At 53.4% G+C, this 16,760-nt stretch overlaps 5 protein-coding genes across 5 annotated transcripts; 3 read left to right on the plus strand and 2 right to left on the minus strand.

Moving 5' to 3' along the window:
- Nucleotides 1–1,426: 1,426 nt before the first annotated feature.
- VTN31DRAFT_2003 (uncharacterized protein) lies at nucleotides 1,427–4,263 on the minus strand (the record flags this gene model as incomplete). Its single annotated transcript, XM_069402124.1, has 2 exons — nucleotides 1,427–3,354; nucleotides 3,411–4,263. 2 exons carry the CDS (start codon nucleotides 4,261–4,263, stop codon nucleotides 1,427–1,429), a joined length of 2,781 nt encoding a protein of 926 aa, XP_069257632.1.
- A 1,099-nt stretch (nucleotides 4,264–5,362) lies between these two features.
- Nucleotides 5,363–5,885, plus strand: VTN31DRAFT_2004 (uncharacterized protein; the record flags this gene model as incomplete). Its single annotated transcript, XM_069402125.1, has 4 exons — nucleotides 5,363–5,402; nucleotides 5,460–5,550; nucleotides 5,608–5,800; nucleotides 5,859–5,885. 4 exons carry the CDS (start codon nucleotides 5,363–5,365, stop codon nucleotides 5,883–5,885), a joined length of 351 nt encoding a protein of 116 aa, XP_069257633.1.
- Nucleotides 5,886–7,567: 1,682 nt separating this feature from the next.
- VTN31DRAFT_2005 (uncharacterized protein) lies at nucleotides 7,568–8,514 on the plus strand (the record flags this gene model as incomplete). The annotated part of the gene is made up of 4 exons (XM_069402126.1): nucleotides 7,568–7,730; nucleotides 7,943–8,053; nucleotides 8,106–8,233; nucleotides 8,299–8,514. 4 exons carry the CDS (start codon nucleotides 7,568–7,570, stop codon nucleotides 8,512–8,514), a joined length of 618 nt encoding a protein of 205 aa, XP_069257634.1.
- A 1,688-nt stretch (nucleotides 8,515–10,202) lies between these two features.
- VTN31DRAFT_2006 (uncharacterized protein) lies at nucleotides 10,203–12,505 on the plus strand (the record flags this gene model as incomplete). The annotated part of the gene is made up of 3 exons (XM_069402127.1): nucleotides 10,203–10,266; nucleotides 10,331–11,387; nucleotides 11,440–12,505. The coding sequence occupies 3 exons, from the start codon at nucleotides 10,203–10,205 to the stop codon at nucleotides 12,503–12,505; spliced, it is 2,187 nt and encodes a 728-aa protein (XP_069257635.1).
- Nucleotides 12,506–12,582: 77 nt separating this feature from the next.
- Nucleotides 12,583–13,740, minus strand: VTN31DRAFT_2007 (uncharacterized protein; the record flags this gene model as incomplete). The annotated part of the gene is made up of 1 exon (XM_069402128.1): nucleotides 12,583–13,740. The coding sequence occupies one exon, from the start codon at nucleotides 13,738–13,740 to the stop codon at nucleotides 12,583–12,585; it is 1,158 nt and encodes a 385-aa protein (XP_069257636.1).
- Nucleotides 13,741–16,760: the final 3,020 nt, after the last annotated feature.

The raw sequence follows: 16,760 nt of genomic DNA on the forward strand, positions 1-16,760 counted from the left end.
GCGCGCTGACATACGCGAAACTCAAGGGCGGTTCAGGGATCCAGTGGCCATGCACCGACGCTCACCCGTACGGAAAGGAACGGCTATTTGAGGACGGCGTTTTTTTCACAGATACCGAGTACTGCGAGGACTATGGACATGACCTCGAGACCGGTACGCCAATCTCCAAATCAGCGTACAACGCCCTAAACCCCGCCGGACGGGCGATTCTCAAAGCTGCGCACTACAAGGCATCCTTGGAGCAGCCGAACGAGGAGTATCCGTTCCTACTCTCCACTGGGAGGAATGTTTATCATTTCCACACCCGCACGAAGACAGGCCGATCAAGACGCCTGCAACAGGCATATCCGGAGCCGACAGTGCTTGTGTCGGAGAACGATGCAAGGGACCTGCAACTCAGCGACGGGGAGATGGTGGTGGTTCGCTCACGTCGGGGCTGTGTTGAGCTCCCGGTTTCCATCGGAGGGATCAACGACGGCGAGGTGTTTATTCCGTTTCATTTCGGGTATTTTGATACCAACGACCGCCGGGCAAGGGCCGCCAATGAATTGACGATGGGTGAGTGGTCCGTTTTTTGCTCAACTGCATGCAAGCGAAGGCGCTTGCTAACACCCTGCCCAGCACAATGGGACCCAGTGTCCAAGCAACCGCAATTCAAATCGGGAGCGGTGCGGATTGAAAAGTGTGTGCAGCGCGAAGAAGGAGAACAACCACACGCACAGGAAGAGCAAGGCTTAGCGGTCGCAAGCGTCGCTAAAAACAAACCAGATGCCCACTTGACGGCCAGTAACGAGCAGGAAAAGGGTATCCAACGCGTCCGACGACTCGAGCTTTGGATGGGCGCTGCCATCCAAGGGCTCGATCTACTCCTGAGCATCTACCAGGATCTTATCCCGCGCCTCGTGCACGACCCAGAAGTCCATGCTGGCCTGCGAGTCATGCAGCGCCTCACCCGGGACATCCTCAACGAATTCCGGCCCATTATCGCCCGGTTCCCCGAGAGCCAGAACTACGGCCGTGACGACGTTCACCGTCTCCGCGATGCGATCTTCCCGTTTGCCCGCCACGGCGCCGCCGAAGCCTCGTCAGATCCGTACCTGGCTCTCTCCGCGCTGCAGTCTCTGGATCTCTATCTCACCTACATCGAGGGCCATTTCACCGCGTTGAAGCCCGCCAGTCAGGCACTCTGGGACGCTGACTTCCAGGAAGCGGTTGACTTTGGGACCACCGCTGTGGCGCGCCAAAAGGCCTGGGCTAGTCAACATATCAAGGTGAAGAGTCCGCAGACCTTACTAGTCACAATGATAGCAAAAGAGTAAAAAAAAAAAAAAAAAAGGAATCCATCAATTGAATTATTTGAAAAGTCGTTAATGGTATCATCATGTCTATATCTATAATTGTAAGTAATTGTAAGTACTGTACAAGATCAGAACACGCGGCCCGGCCTCCTCACCGTAGGCGGCTTCTTCACAACGCTCCCACCGCCTCCTCCGCCTTTGGAGTCATTTGAATTCCCCCTCGACGAGACCTTGATGCCACCGTTTCTGTTCCCCACAATCACAGGCCGACGAACAGCCGACGGGCGCACAGCGGGGCCGGTCCCGGCCTCGATCTCCCGTTTCCGCCGCGCGGGATCTTGGGTCTCCCGCCGTCGCTTCTCCTCTTCCATGGCAAGCGCGCGCTCTCGATCCGCTGCCATCTGCGTCTCGATTTCCACGCGTCGGTTGAACTCGGTCTCCGTGATCCGCTTGTCTTGTCGCGAATATCCTTTCTCTTTGATGCTGTAGAATACTCCGCCGAGTTCTGCCAGCCAGTGCGGGTCGACTGCCGTTACCGTTGACATGTATTCCTTGCTGGTCAGGATCAATTCGTGGTACACTACGTAGTCGGGAACATAGCCCAACCCGTACAAGGCGCTGGTCGGGTGCAGTTGCATCGTCACGCTCGTTCGGAGATTGATGAACTCGCCCAGTCCCTTGACCCGTGCAGCCTGGTGGTAATACCCAGAGCAGATGCACTTGCGGATGACGTCCCAGTCCGTTCCGCAGCTAACAATGTTCATCTTCTGCATCTTCATGATGTCCTCCAGCTGCTCGCGCACCTCCTTGGCCCGACGGAGAGACTTCGAGTGCAGGAAATGCTTCGTGCACCATGCGTCCGAGTAGCCGTGGGCTTTCCATTGCGTGTACACATGCAGTAGGGTGAGATGATCTGATTCCGGCACGAAGAACTTCTCGCGCGCGGCGTCGGACTCTTCCTGCCGCTCCTTGGGACGGTAGAAGACGTTCGGCACCGAGAGCATCGAGACGATCGTGAGCATCTCCTCACTGCACCCGTACTCGTCTGCAGCCATGATCAGCAGCTTCGCAAGTGGCGGGTCCATCGGGAACGGTGTCATGCGACGTCCCAATGGCGTGAGTTCGCCCAGGTTGTCGAGGGCCCCCAATGACCAGAGTTCAAACAGTGAGGTTGAGATCGTGTCCTGTGGCGGCGGATCCATGAAATCAAAGTCCAGGAGATCCTTGACCCCAAGAGACTTCAAAAGTAGCACAGTATTGGCCAAACTGGTTCGCTGAATTTCCGGAATCGTCTGCATGTAGAACTCGTTCTTATACGCCTGCTCCGTGTATAAACGATACGCCTTCCCCGGTCCCGTGCGGCCAGCACGTCCCGCGCGTTGACCGGCATTGGCCTGGGAGATAGGCGTGATTTGCAGTGTGTCCATGCCCATGCGTGGGTTGTACGTCTTCAATTTACAGAAGCCCGTGTCAACCACGTACATGATGCCATCGACCGTTAGACTGGTCTCTGCGATATTTGTGGCCACAATGACCTTTCGGACTCCCGGCTCGGCTCGTTCGAAGATCCTGGCCTGTTGCTCTGCAGGCATCTGGCTGTAGATCGGAAGGATGCTGAGTTTAGGAGGGTCGTTCAGCAACTTCAAGCGTTCCTCGAGGAGCTCGCAGGTGACTTCAATATCTTCCTGGCCGGTCATGAAGACCAGAATGTCACCTGGCCCCTGAGACACATGGATCGCGAGGGTCTGCTTGACGGCGCTGTCCACGTAGTCCTCACAGGGTGATCGTGAGAATTGGATATCAACCGGGAATGTCCTGCCAGGAATGGTAAACTCGGGTGCTCCGCCGAAAAATCGCGAGAATCGTTCCGCGTTCATCGTGGCTGACGTGACAATCAGTTTGAGATCTCGTCGCCGGGTCAGCACCTTCTTGATCAACCCCAGAAGAACGTCAGTATTTAGAGCCCGTTCGTGAGCTTCGTCCATGATGATGCACGAGTACTTGTCCAGATCGGGTTGAACAAGAGACTCTCGCAGGAGGACACCATCTGTCATGTCTGTGTAGACGTTAGCGACCTGCGGAGACAAACACAGCATAGCCCTCTGTACTTACACTTTATTACCGTCTGGTCGCTGGTGCAATCCTCAAACCGAATCGCGTACCCGACAGTCGTACCCAGCTCGACGCCCATCTCCTCACTGACTCGTTTTGCAACGCTCATGGCGGCCACTCGGCGCGGTTGAGTGCACCCGATCATGCCGTACTTGCCATAGCCATCTTCGTACAAGAACTGCGTCAGCTGCGTTGTTTTCCCCGATCCCGTTTCACCGATGATGACGACAACCTGATTGTCACGAATCACTCGCAGTAACTCCTCACGCACGGCGAATGCCGGCAGATACTCTCGTTGCTCGCGGAGGGTTTTGCTCTTGCTGAACGCACTCGCACCACCTTCGTCCTTCTTCGCCTGACTCGAAAATCCCTTTTTGCGTTTGTAAACATCCTCCACGGGCGCCGCGACTGCGCTGTCCCCTTCTTCGTCTTCCTTCACGCCCATGATATTTCCCAATGTCGTCCCGGCTACGGTTGTCGCGTCTTGCGCTTGTTTTTGCCGCTCTCGTTGTTGTCGCCGCTCTTTGACGACCTTGCTTCCTTTTCGACTGAACACAGCCATATCGCTCTGTGGATCGCGCACGGCCGAAATCGGCTCCAGTTGCTTCGTGAAGATGGTGCGGCCGTCCAGAAAGGGTGGGCGCAGGTCGTGAACCAAAAGATGCACTCGGGTTCCTTCTTCATCCTCAGGCGCAAAGTCCGTCGCATATTCCCGTCTTTGCGCTACTCCAGAAGTGAGCATTCGGTTCGTCTCCCAATTGTCAATATCCTGCCGTTTCGCATCGCGCAGTGGTGGCGGCAGATTGCTCTTCTGCCGCTTGGCAGGAGGAGGGCCGTCGTCGCGCGCCATCATGAACCACTATGTCTCGATATGCACAAAAGACTGACCAACCCGTGAAATGGCTACTGGCAGCGGACGCAGCCAGAAGGTGTGGCAACTGTCTTTACGATGTCGAGTTGAACCCAGGAACGATTTCAGTGCAAACAATGCAAACAAATGATACGCTCAACCACTCATGTAAGAGTACGAGTAGTTAGTTACTTACTTTACTCGGTTAGTTACATGTATTCTTACTCACCTACTATATGAAGTTAGGAACGATTCATTAACTGCACACCCCCAATAAGTTCCCGCGACGACGGAGTATCTGTACGGAGTATGTACTCAATTCCATCTTTTATCGAAGAGTTCGACTTTGTCACTTGAACCTTCTATTCAACCAATTCCTATTCCGCCACCATAGTCTCTCCACGGTGTGTGTGAACTGGACAATTGGGCAGATAAGACCGCGATGATTGTCAAGGAAGTGCTGTACAGGAGCCCCCCTCGGGCCGAGACACGCCGCAATGTCAAGGAGAAATGCCATGATCAGACAGTTCGAGTGCTCGAGAAGCTGGTCGCGCGTGATACTTATCGTGCCTGGTTCGAAGCTTGAGATGGCTCAGTCCATGGTGGAACCAATCTAACCGGAAGCTACCTTGGGCATCTCGGCAGGTCATTGAATGGACCTAAGAGGCAGCATATGCCATGAAAAGCTCTACAATACTAGGCCTACCTCGGATGACTCTGCTTTCGTTCCAGCTTTGATGGATCGCTTCGATTGTCGCTTCGCTCAGAATCCACTAAGCTAGTTCTGTACGAGTACTCTGCAAGTGCAGCTCCGAGAGCAAAGCTGAATGTAGCCGACTTGTGCCGTTGGGAAAGTGAAACTGCATTCGATGGGAAATCAGTTTCCCGGCTGTAAATCAGTACCTACTGTAGTCCCGATTACTACAACGGGGCCTGGGCCTTCTGATGGGGGCACAGTATGATGATTTCGTCGACGACACGACATTGACCAAAGGCATTGGACGGTGACCTGCAATCTTGGCGCCCGCCGTTAAAAGATCTATTAATCCTCACTTTCCCCGCTGCACGTCTTCAGCGATCCCTGCTCAGCGCTGCAGTCACCATGGCAAGCCAGCAGCAAGTAAACCTCAAGGAGCAACAAGGTCGGTCGAATATGTCCTGTTAATTTGAAGCTCCAGGCTAAAAAGAAGGGCCTACAGAGCTTCAACTCCAATACAACAACTACAAGAACGCATTGCAGCAACTTGCCCAAAAAATCGGCGATATCGAGCAGGAGGCTGAGGAACACAAGTATGTCTTTGATATTGTGTTTGATCGGTCATTCGAAGCTCATTACGTGTGCCGCAGGCTCGTCATCGACACTCTAGAACCCCTGCCGAAAGATCGCAAGTGTTTCCGCCTGATCAACGGGGTCCTCGTGGAGCGCACCATCGAAGATGTCATCCCCTCGCTCAGAACGAATGCCGACGGTTTGAAAAAGGTTCTAGAAGAGCTTATGAAGCAGTACAAGGCGAGACAGGAGGAAATGGACAAATGGAAGGTGGGCTCATCCATCCAGTGCCCCAGGCAGGCATTCGCTGACGTGTCGTGTTCTACAGAAGGATAACAATATTCAAGTGGTGTAGCAATAATCAGAGCATCTTCAGGAATCGTCTGAGACAGGTTAACCCAAGACCGGAGGGTCTCGCACCGGCTCAGAGACGACCCGAGTGCAAAATGGCCGTCGAGCACTGTCTGTGAGGCAATGCCACTTCATTTTACTCCCACAGCTGATCCTCTCTGCCCGGCCTCAGGCATGAAACTAGCCCACACGTCATCGGCTCCTTGTCGAGAGTGAGGAGTCCTGGTAGTGAGGATGCACCCATGCCCAACACTGGCAAGATTCAGAATCGCTCTGCCAGGTTTCTGGCTATCACTCTGTATACTAGCCGACCTTCAATCTCACTATCACCTTGATGACCAAGGTTATTGAATTGTAGGGATAACTTTACGACGTGCTTTCTTTTTCCAGCTGATTCTTGGATTTCTGCGGGCTGCGGCGAGACCTGATCGTATCGTTCGCATTCTTCGATCAAATTGGACGCCGACGCTGCCAGATGACGGTTAGCGCGACGGCACAACGTCCCGAGCCTACACAAGCTCGCATATCAAACTCGTAGTCTCCATTCAGGTTTTGATTGATTTCATTACTACTCCGTATGCCATTGCTGAATTCGACTCATGCAAGATCTTGTGCTGCAATGCAATGCAGGAACTTCCTCGGTAATATACTGCGCGGAATGGCCTATGGCCTTGCTGGCAGCAATTCCTGTCTCCTCTTCTAGAAGCATCCAAACGGCAGAACAAAGAAACCGCTCGCAGTGAGGCCTTGCATCTGGGTAAATCAGGCTGAGAATCTTGATGCCTTAGGCTCGGAAACTGTGAGGCGGCAGATGGATGCCTGAGTCACCCCACCTCCAGCGCGAGGCCAGGAATGCGGGATGATTTCACCAAGAACAAACAACTAATTTCATTTCAGTCGAATCAACCACTCTTCTTGATCCCTGTTGTCATCCAAGTTTTGCAGCCCAATCATCATCTGCAGCCTGTCCATCTCTTGGGTCCCGCCGGTCAGCGTCCAGATCGCCCAGTGGCTGTCTTGTCGCGGTCCCCACGAGTGTCTACTATAGCTCCAGCGGTTGACTCCCGTTATTCGCGAGTCGTCCTGCGCCGTTTCTGGTTCGCCCGTTTCCTTCGAGGGCGGATCAACCACCACCAGTCGCGCGTCTTTGGTGCCGAGTCCCAGCCACGCATTCCTCCCATCGCTCACCGGCTCGAGCGGTTGTCGCGCGTATTCCGTCGACTTGCGACCGCGGTCACCAAGGCGTGTTGTCACCCCGAACCGCGTCCATCTCAAGTAAGAGCCGCCCCAGCCGCGCAGTAGCTCCAACTTCATCCAACCACGCGCGTGAAGCTGCAGCGTGGTTCATCGCAAACAAATCAAAAGCATAGGTACTGAAAATCGGTCAATCCAGAAGATTCCAGCCTTGACGCGCGTGGTTATCGATCTCGCTTAGATCTCCTGTCCCAACGTGCCGCATTCCGGCGTCATCAGTCGCGTGCATCACAGTTAGGTACCTATCGCATAGGACAGGGTTCGTACGTCCCTGCATAATCCCCACGCAGTGAAGTCAAACAAAATAAGCACAATCAGCGGTGGCTGGAAAAGCTGATCGCTGCCCAGCCAAACGGGTTCTGACGTGGTTCGCTGCCAACAGAACCCACTTGCCACGCGGGTTCTGCTCCACGTCGACAAAGACCTAAAACCATGTCGACGACCTCTCCTTCCACGAAACCAGAGGTGGAACCTGAAGCTCAATCAGGCGACGACCAGGAACAAATGGAGCGCGAAAACCAGGAGACGAATACCGGCACTAACGCCGAGTTCTCGGAAGTCAAGGAGCAGGATCGATGGCTCCCTATCGCAAATGGTAATCATCCTTTTTTTCTTGATCGTGACTTTTTTTTTGGTCCTCGAGCATAGTACCTGCTTGATTGCAGGGTCCGGCGCGTGTTCATTCGACTTTCCGGGTGCCACTTTCGCGATGGGCGGACCCTATTCGCCCTCGCAAACGCTATACGCGCCGTCGCGATGATTGGTTGTGTCCAGAGGTTGACATTGGCTAACCATTTCAATGAACAGTGGCCCGAATTATGAAGACTGCCCTGCCGGAGAATGCCAAGATAGCCAAAGAGGCAAAAGAGTGCATGCAGGAATGCGTGAGTGAATTCATCTCATTTATCACTAGTGAAGGTATCTCAAAGACCCTCGGTCGTCTCCCTGAATAGTTCTGACAGAGTGCCAGCGTCGGAGAAATGTCAGCAAGAGAAGCGCAAGACCGTCAATGGCGAGGATATCCTTTTCGCCATGACTTCGTTGGGATTTGAGAACTATGCCGAAGCTTTAAAGATCTACCTGTCAAAGTACCGCGAGGTTCGTTATCCCGCTAATCACTTTTTTTTTCTCTTTTCTTTTGGACACAAATTTACCGGCTTCAGACACAGTCCCAGAGAAGTGAGAACCAGAACCGGCCAGGTACGAGTAGCGGATATAATGCCGGGGAGGCATCGAGTGGCCAAACCGGTCGACACAATTCGACATCCGGCTTCCCCAGTACAGATGGCAACAACAGTATGGTGGCTCCTAACATGGAGACATCTGAACAAGGCAATCCTGGTTACAATTACGGCTCTATGGTTGGACAGCCTCAATGATGGTGGAGGGAATAGTTCATATGCAAGGTTCAATGGATGGCTGGCGATGGCTCGGTCCTCATTTCAATTGATGTGTTTGTGTATGTTTACCCCGACATTCGTCGTTGCGGGCTGTATGGATTCCGTGTACAAGTGTCTTCTTCCTGTCGATGTACAACTTCATGGGGCGAAATGCGAAGCGATGAGCTTACTTTATAGTATCTAACTGCGAGTCTTCTTGACTCCAGGGATTCGTCACCAGCACGTTCCAAGTCGTCACCGGCGGTTGCGAACGTCAGCAGTCAAGCTGAGTACGAGATTATGTATGTACTAGGCGAGAGCTTACGGAGGACCGCTGGGCGTTGACTTCAGTGATGGGATGAGGGCACCGCCACCAACCGTGCTGATTCCTCTCGGCCTTTTGAGATCCGGTAGGTATCTACCACCTATCTACAAAGCATGCTCAACGAACGCGAGTTTTCCGTGCACACTCCCGAAGTTCTAGAGGTATATAAGGTTGCTGGCGCCAGAAGCCCATGTCCAGCCTAACTACTTCCTACTACATAAGTACCTTTGCTAAGCTGTTATTGATTAAAGTCGGCGAGAATTCCAAAATTCGCCATTGGAAACACATCTGGATCAAGTTGTTACAGGTGAGGATACACAAAGCTCGACGCCAGATACACAATCTCTCTGACCTTTCCAGTAGTTGGGAATGGTTAATTTCAATTGCCATAACTTCTAGCCCGCTTGACTAATTGGCTACCAGTACCTAGTCCAAAGGGTTGAGAATTTCGGCGGCCATGTTTCCTACTAGGGAGTAATGCAATGGTTTTGCGCTGTACACACGGTGTCCACAGCCAAAGTGAGCTGCGAATTGCTGTCCGCTGCGTTAGAAACAAATTACTGTAGAAGCCCGGAGAAAGCCAGTATAGTAGTTACTGAGCGGTTGCCTTGCTCGAAGCCGCCATGGCACCTTGCAAGCTAAATCAACGTGCCTTTGGAGCGATGGACAAAACCGCTCAAGGAGAAGAATCCGCTCTTGTGGAACACAGTCTCCCCTGTTGAAATGATCATGATTGTTACGCGGTCTGATGTGAACGTCCGGTTTCGAATTCCCAGTGCCATCTGCATTTGTCCCACGAGCCCCGGGTTCCTTCAGAGCCGTCGGTGCTCGAATTCTCAGTATTGTCTCTTTATATCTAATGGTTCTGACACTCCAATAACTTCACTTCGAAGCGATTCGAGGTCTCAGGTTCTGTTCCATGTCGCTTGTACATCGCCTCATGACATCCTATCAGCTTGAATAGGTAATATTAATGCATCCATTTGTGTTTCAGTACTCCTACTCTCCTTTCTGCTGCTTTCAAACTGCTATTAGAAATATTAGGGTGGTATTGATGGTATTTTCGCAGCAAGGGACTACTATATACCCCTTCATACGCTTGAATTCGACCGATTGATCGGATACCGGTAGATGTCAGAGTGACACCGCCGCATTGTTGCCCCGCCGCGGCGAAAATCTGGGGTTGTGCCAACCACGTGACCTGGGCTGAGTCATCGTCCAATCGAAGATCACTCAGTTTGACTGCTGCTCTGATATCTACGCATGGCCAATTTGGACGGGTTGTATGAGTTAAAAACCAGCGCGATGAAGGGATTTCTGATTGGGTCGACTTCGATGGTGTTCTCCGATTCTGCCCGTCGCCATGGCCTCGGCTGCACCGGATAGTTCGTCGCCGCCAGGCAGCAAGGTGACGAAAAAGCGATCAGGTTTGAAACCTCAATACTTGCGCCATGCAATTGCCTATCCATTCGTACTGACTCTAAATTCAAGGCGCCGCATGTATCCATTGCCACCGGCGCAAGGTTCGCTGCGATGCGCGCGATGTGGGTTGTCCCTGCTCCAATTGCCGTTCCGCCGGCAAGCTGGACTGCCGGATTCATGAGAAGAAGAAGCGACCTGAAGTTCGGTCCATTCTGAATCCCGTGCCAATTCGTTGTCGGCCACCCCCACCGCCGGCGCCAGAGCAAAAGCCCCCGCTGCAGAGTACGGCAGCATTCCTGCCGCAAGCATTCCGGCCCGATGCAGCGGTACATCCTCGTCCGCCCGCGCAATCGGACGCGGGCTCTGTCCGGGAGCGCGGTCGAGAGATGGAGAACCGCCTGGTGACGTTGATTGATGAGGAGGAGCCCGATAGGCGGGAGATCCAACGGGGCGTGCGCGCGATCTATGTTGGCGATGACGTGTCGAACATGTCGTTTCTGCTCCGGCAGCAGAGGGCCGACGACAGTTCGGAAAAGGCATATCATTATGCGGGCATTGAGATCCCGCGACGTCGGCTCGAAATTGGCCATGATCAACTCCAGCAGGATGCTCTAACTCTGCCGGAACCGGCCCTTGTAGACGAACTTGTGGAGGCGTATTTTGCGCACGTCAATCCCATCTTTCCAATTGTGGAGGAGGAACATTTTATGATGCAGTATCGCAACCGCGACCCTTCGGACCCGCCTCCGATATTGATTCTTCAAGCAATTTGTTTGGTGGGTGCGCATGTATCCCGCGCGCAGCCGGAACGGGATGAGCTCAAGGCAACTTTCTTCCGTCGCTCTAAGTGGTTGTTTGATAATCGGGTGGAGCGCAACCGGGACGTCCTCATACAGGCCGCGTTGCTGTTGACTTGGCATTCAGACGCTGTCGATGATGATGTCGCGGCGAATGCGCATTACTGGGTTGGCGTTGCCGCGCGCATTGCGACCGGACTTGGCATGCATCGCGATCTGAGGTCGGAAAAATTCACGGCCAGCGAGCGTAGAGTGTGGCGGCGCGTGTGGTGGATTCTGGTGCAGTTTGATGTTCTGGTTTCCCTGTCCCATGGACGCCCTCAAGCAATGTAAGTTGCCACTTGCCGTTTCAATGATAGCAACTAAGAAGCTAATCGGCAGAAACCTCGACGACTGTGACGTACAACCCTTGACCGATGCCGATTTTGTCGGATGCGGCCCGCGCGTCCAAAAAGATTTCGTCGTGCACTTCAGCGAGCTCTGTACGTTGATGTCGTACATCCTACGCGAGAGATTTGGAATCCGGGTCAGCGCCGAACGGAGAAAAGCCGTGCTCGGAGAGGCTGATGAAGTGTTGGCGAACTGGTCACTGCGGCTGCCCGAATCACTGCGTTTGCGGGCTGACAACAATCCGTCCTCATCTGCCATGCTTCACATCACATACAACAACTTCTTGATTCTCTTGCATCGACCTCATCCCAAAGCGACGGCGTATTCCGACGACTATGGGCCCCACGACGCCGAGATTTGCAGCGCCGCAGCGGGGGTTATTACGTCAATCTTTGAGGAGCTGCGCCAAACTGGGCGTATCAAACATCTATGGTACTCTGGGGTGTACGCGCTATTCACGGCGATGATTCAGGTACGCGTCGAGCTGCGATTCTCGAACCCGGTCCTGGCCGTCAACGCGCTCCGCCGGTTCGACTCGATCAAGCATTCTCTGCGCGAGCTGGCGGAGTATTGGAACGCCGCAGAGACTATCCTGCGGCTCTTCGAGAACTCGAAGCGGCTGCAGCAGGATCTGCAGGTTGTTTACAACAGTATCAACGACAACAATAACCACACCGACGATGACTCTGCCAGACACCAGTCAATTGCAGCGGCGCATCTGAACCCAGAGTCGACGGGCGATGCTTCGGCTGGTGCAGCGGGGCCAGCAGTGCCGACGCCATCGCCAGCTCTTTGGCCTCCACCGCCTGCACCAGCACAAGCGCCAACATCGACAACATTTCCACAGTCCGCAGAGGCCATGTACGACCGCCCCTCGCCCGATCTCCTCAATCAGACCACGCCAGGTGCGGACTGGCGACAGTTGTTCCCAATTGCAGACTCAGGGCAACCGGGACCGATGGCCATCGAGGGCCTGCCCGATATGGAGGATGAATGGCGGCTGTTGTATTGCCAGGAGCCGTCAATGGCGGACATCCTTTTGAATGGATGGTCGTAGGGTCCACTACTACAAGGATACCGAATACTACCTACCATAATAGATAATTGTACATAGATCGGAATGAGCGATTCATATCAACCATGCACAAAGCGTTGATAATTCCGAGCTAATTGCGTCACGCCCTGCTCCAACGTCCACCCTCGGATCCGGCACACAGTCCGCGTCACTTCCTCGAGCAGGTCATCCATCGGCGCACCCGCCTCGTGGAAGTCACTCTCGACTAGGATCCGATCTGCGGGCAGGGCGCGGACGACCTGGAAGGTCTTGTGGTCCTCTGCGGCGGACGGCGGGAGATTAATGACGGACGAGAACGAAAAGAACATCTCCGAGGGCGCGGAAGGGTGCAGGAACTGCGCGAGGGAGTCGGCGCGGCCGGAGTAGGAATGCATGCAGATGCGGGGAGGGAACGGAAGTGGCTTCTCTTCTTTTTGATTTCCCTCTTCTTCAGGACTATCGTCTTCGTTGTCCGATACTAGGACCTCCGTGGTTTTGGTCTTTTTTCGCGTGGCTCGTTTGGACCCCTTCCTTTCATAGCCCCGCCACAAGTCCCGGAGAACCTCCAAAACGAGCCCATGCCCCTGCACACTATGCAGGCTCACCGGTCTGCGCAGTTCCCCCGCCAGCTGCAGTTGCGCTTTGAGTAAGCTCTTCTGATGCTCCACGGAGACTCTGAACGGCGACAGCCGTCGGGCTTCCCGCGAACCGGGAGTGATGGATGGATCGCGCTCGCGCAGCTCATCCTCCGACCATGGCATGGGCAGCCGAAACGCACGGTCGAGGCCGATCTCGCCGACCAACGCTGTGGGATGCGCGACGAGGCGCGTGCGTAGGTCGGAGAGGAGCTCCCCAAGGGGTTTGGGCTCGGGAAGAGTCCGAAAGAACACCACATCCTCCTCACGATGATCTTGGTTACCGGAGGACGATAGAGAACCCTGCAATACCGACCGATAGTGCGCCGTTTTATCTTCCACTGGGCGCTCGCCCGGGCTAATCTGGTGCGCAAACCACGGATGCCACCCGAAGCACGGCACTATGCGCTCGGGACCATACGTTGCGGCGACCTGCCCCACGAGATCCTGGTCCTCGGCGCGTGTGGCCATGATGGTCAGCGTGCGTGCTTTCATGTCGCGGATGGTGCTTGTGCTCGGCATGTTGTCGGTGGGGTGGCAGTGGGCGTCGAAGACGCCAATATGCCAGGGGAAGTCGGCTTGGCTTTCATCTGATGGAGACATGGTCCGTACGGGAATGATCGGTGGTTATCTACGGTGTTCAGGCTTGGGTTTTTTTCTGTCTCTTGGAGTGCTACATGTGCCATCAGACAGCCTGAACAAAGGCAGTCTGTTCGATTGGTTAGTTGGTCGTCACTTCCCAGTGCTAGTCCATTTTTGGTATTCATGTCACGTGGATACTTAAACCTAATACCTACAAATCACGTCTCCGTCGATGCTTGTTTCAGAAAAAAAGGTGTGATGGACAGTGATCAACTGGTGATGCGCGGCACCCGGCCGCGCATGCCCCGAAACGAACTGAGCCTTGCCCTTTTGCGCAAAGATTATGTACTGTTAGTCATCAGCGCGGTCCAGAGGTTTCTGTTGCAGCAGAGGGAGTCTGGGAGAGCATAGGAATAGTTGAGCAGCAGCTCCCGACAGACAAATGAAGCAGGTCTTGATTCGTTGAAGTGCACATGAAGCTCAAACTGAAAAAGGAGCAGAACATCACCTCTGGAACAAAGACCCCTGGGGAAGCCATGTTTTTACTGACTCAGTAGCTAAGTACTTGAATCACCGTTTATGGAGGAACTCTTTGATTTTCTGAATCGGAGCTGGCGTGCCCATCATGCTGGCAATGTCGTATTAGAGGGCTGGAGGGGCATTCTACTTCTTCAGTGTGAAAGATTTTAGAAGTGACTATGGACAAAACCTATCATGGGGATTGAAAGGAAAGGAAAAAAAAAAAGGACCGGAATGGGTTGTTCCTCTAAATCGACTGTCACGGTTATACCCTCTGCTCTCCAGTCATGTGGAAAAGGGCAGACTAGAGAGGGCTTGCAGGAATGAAAAAAAAAGAACGAATAACTAATGTACTGCTTAGAATCATTTTAGATGGATGACTTCTCACACTCTCATCAGATGTTTCTAACCACAGAGCCACGGACATTTGCAGTACAATTTGGGGCTCCTCCATTGCTGTTAGTGTGGACGGCTCCGGCCGAACTTTGAGAGCAAGGGGCCCAGCCGCCGAGGTTACAGGTACGACTTGTCCAGGCACGACAGCAGTACTTAGTATTGTCTGTCAGTTCTCGGGACGCTGGGCGTAGACAACATAGCTGCGGAGGTTATTGTGGTTAGTTGTCTAGTGTATAGGTACTTAGCAATGCCGGATAGTAGCTACGGGGACACTCACAAGTTGAACATCATGTGAATGTTGCGGTTCCGGCCGTCGGCGTGGGCCTTACTGGCAAGGATAATAACTTCCTCCTTCCTCCACTGCTTGAACCGTGTCAGAGGTGCCAGGGCTCCGGCCTCAAAGCCGTTCGCTCCGCCCCGGGTCTGATTCCAGGCGCCAACTTTCTTCTGTCTAAGAGGTCAGTACTGGAGTGTTATTGATTCACCGTCTGGGGGCAAAGGGGATAACTGACAAGATGGGGATCCTTTGGCCAGACGCCGTATGGAAGCACAAACTTCTCCACATGGATTTGTTCACAAACCCGGCCTTCTTGAACCACTGCTCCAACTTGAGTCCGGACGCACCTCATAGCCAGCCTCCTCGAACGCGCCCCAAACTTCGTCGTAGTATTGTTGGAGCGCAGTGCCGTTGAGAGTGCCATCTGGAGACATGGGATAGCCGTCCCAGTCCTGGAATTCAACCCAGCCGCCAGGCTTTACTGATCTGTTTTTCGTTAGAGTGTCAAGAAGGATAACGGAACAGAGTCAGCATAGTACCGATAGCACTGCTTCACCAACTTCCCAAAGTCCCTGATCGAGCCAGCGAGGTATCGCGCGTGGATGAAGTCAAAGGGGTCGCTTTCATATACCCACTCCGACTCGATGTCATCCACAAGGAATTTCACATTCGGAGGAACCCTGCAAATCCCCGTCAGCCCAGCCGCTTAGCTACGAGTTCTTATGCTAAACTGACATAGTCGGTTGGACCGGGCTCAAATCACAGCCGATTACCTGGCACAAACAACATCCTGTCTCAGCATTCCGTCCATCTGGGATCGCTCCCTGGCACAGTTTGACACGACGCCCAAACCCGTGAACGAGGACTCGTTACCAGCCATGCCCACATGGGCCGAGGCGCGCACGAGGAGGATCGAGGATACCAGTCCACCGCAGATCTTGCCCTGGAATTTGACCCCCAAATATTGTCTCCCGACGGGGGTCGTCACGGTCTGCTCGACCACCGGCAGGGGCAGCGGCGTCCCCATTTATATGGATAGTATAGTTGAGTTTATGGTCCCGCGGGGATTGCAATCGGCGGGCGTAGGTACTGTGCTTCAAGTGAAAGTAGGACGGCGAGATGCCGCTCGGACCATGGCTTCGAGAGTAAACAGAAAGTAGCGACTCAGCAAGCAACTGTTCTTCGCGTACGTATCAAATAGGAAGACCAATCTCTTGAGAAAAGCAAGGAACGGACGGTTGAAACTTGGTAATCACTCTGTAGGAAGTACATCTCTCCTTGAACATTCATTTACGTACCTACATAGAAATGGACAAGTTTGAGGGCGTCAGATCAGAAAAGTGGCTGGACTACCAACCTCAACTGTACCTCTGGTCTGGGCCTTGATCGGTTTTCGGGGTCGTCAGTATGCACAGTCATGAAAGATAATCGAAGGGAGGAAGTATCTGAAACGAATCTCTTGAACAAAATGGTCCGCCATGGAAGCAGCCGTGCGGCAGACCTCTGATAGCAGCAACAGTTCGTTAACCTGATGGCCTTTGATCTGTTGATGTTTGTTATTGGAAGGACGTGATGAAACATCTTGTTTCTTCCAGAATTTCAAAAGGCACGAGGAGGCTAACACAAAGACGGACGTTGCCATTTGCTCCAAGTCGTCCGGGTATGAATTGACAATTGCAAACAGCAGTGCACATGGTGAGGGTCTTGAACTGAACGGAGAGCGTTGATCTATTGCAAGACTCATAGTCTTGGGGGCCACTACAGGACACTTTAGAGGGTTCCACTGTGTCGAGTACTCCGTGGTTTAGACGATTTTATTGACAGAAATACTTACCTATCTATGTACCGG

The sequence above is a fragment of the Thermomyces dupontii genome (assembly GCF_041956625.1).
Source record: "Thermomyces dupontii strain NRRL 2155 unplaced genomic scaffold VTN31scaffold_10, whole genome shotgun sequence".
Lineage (NCBI taxonomy): Eukaryota > Fungi > Ascomycota > Eurotiomycetes > Eurotiales > Trichocomaceae > Thermomyces > Thermomyces dupontii.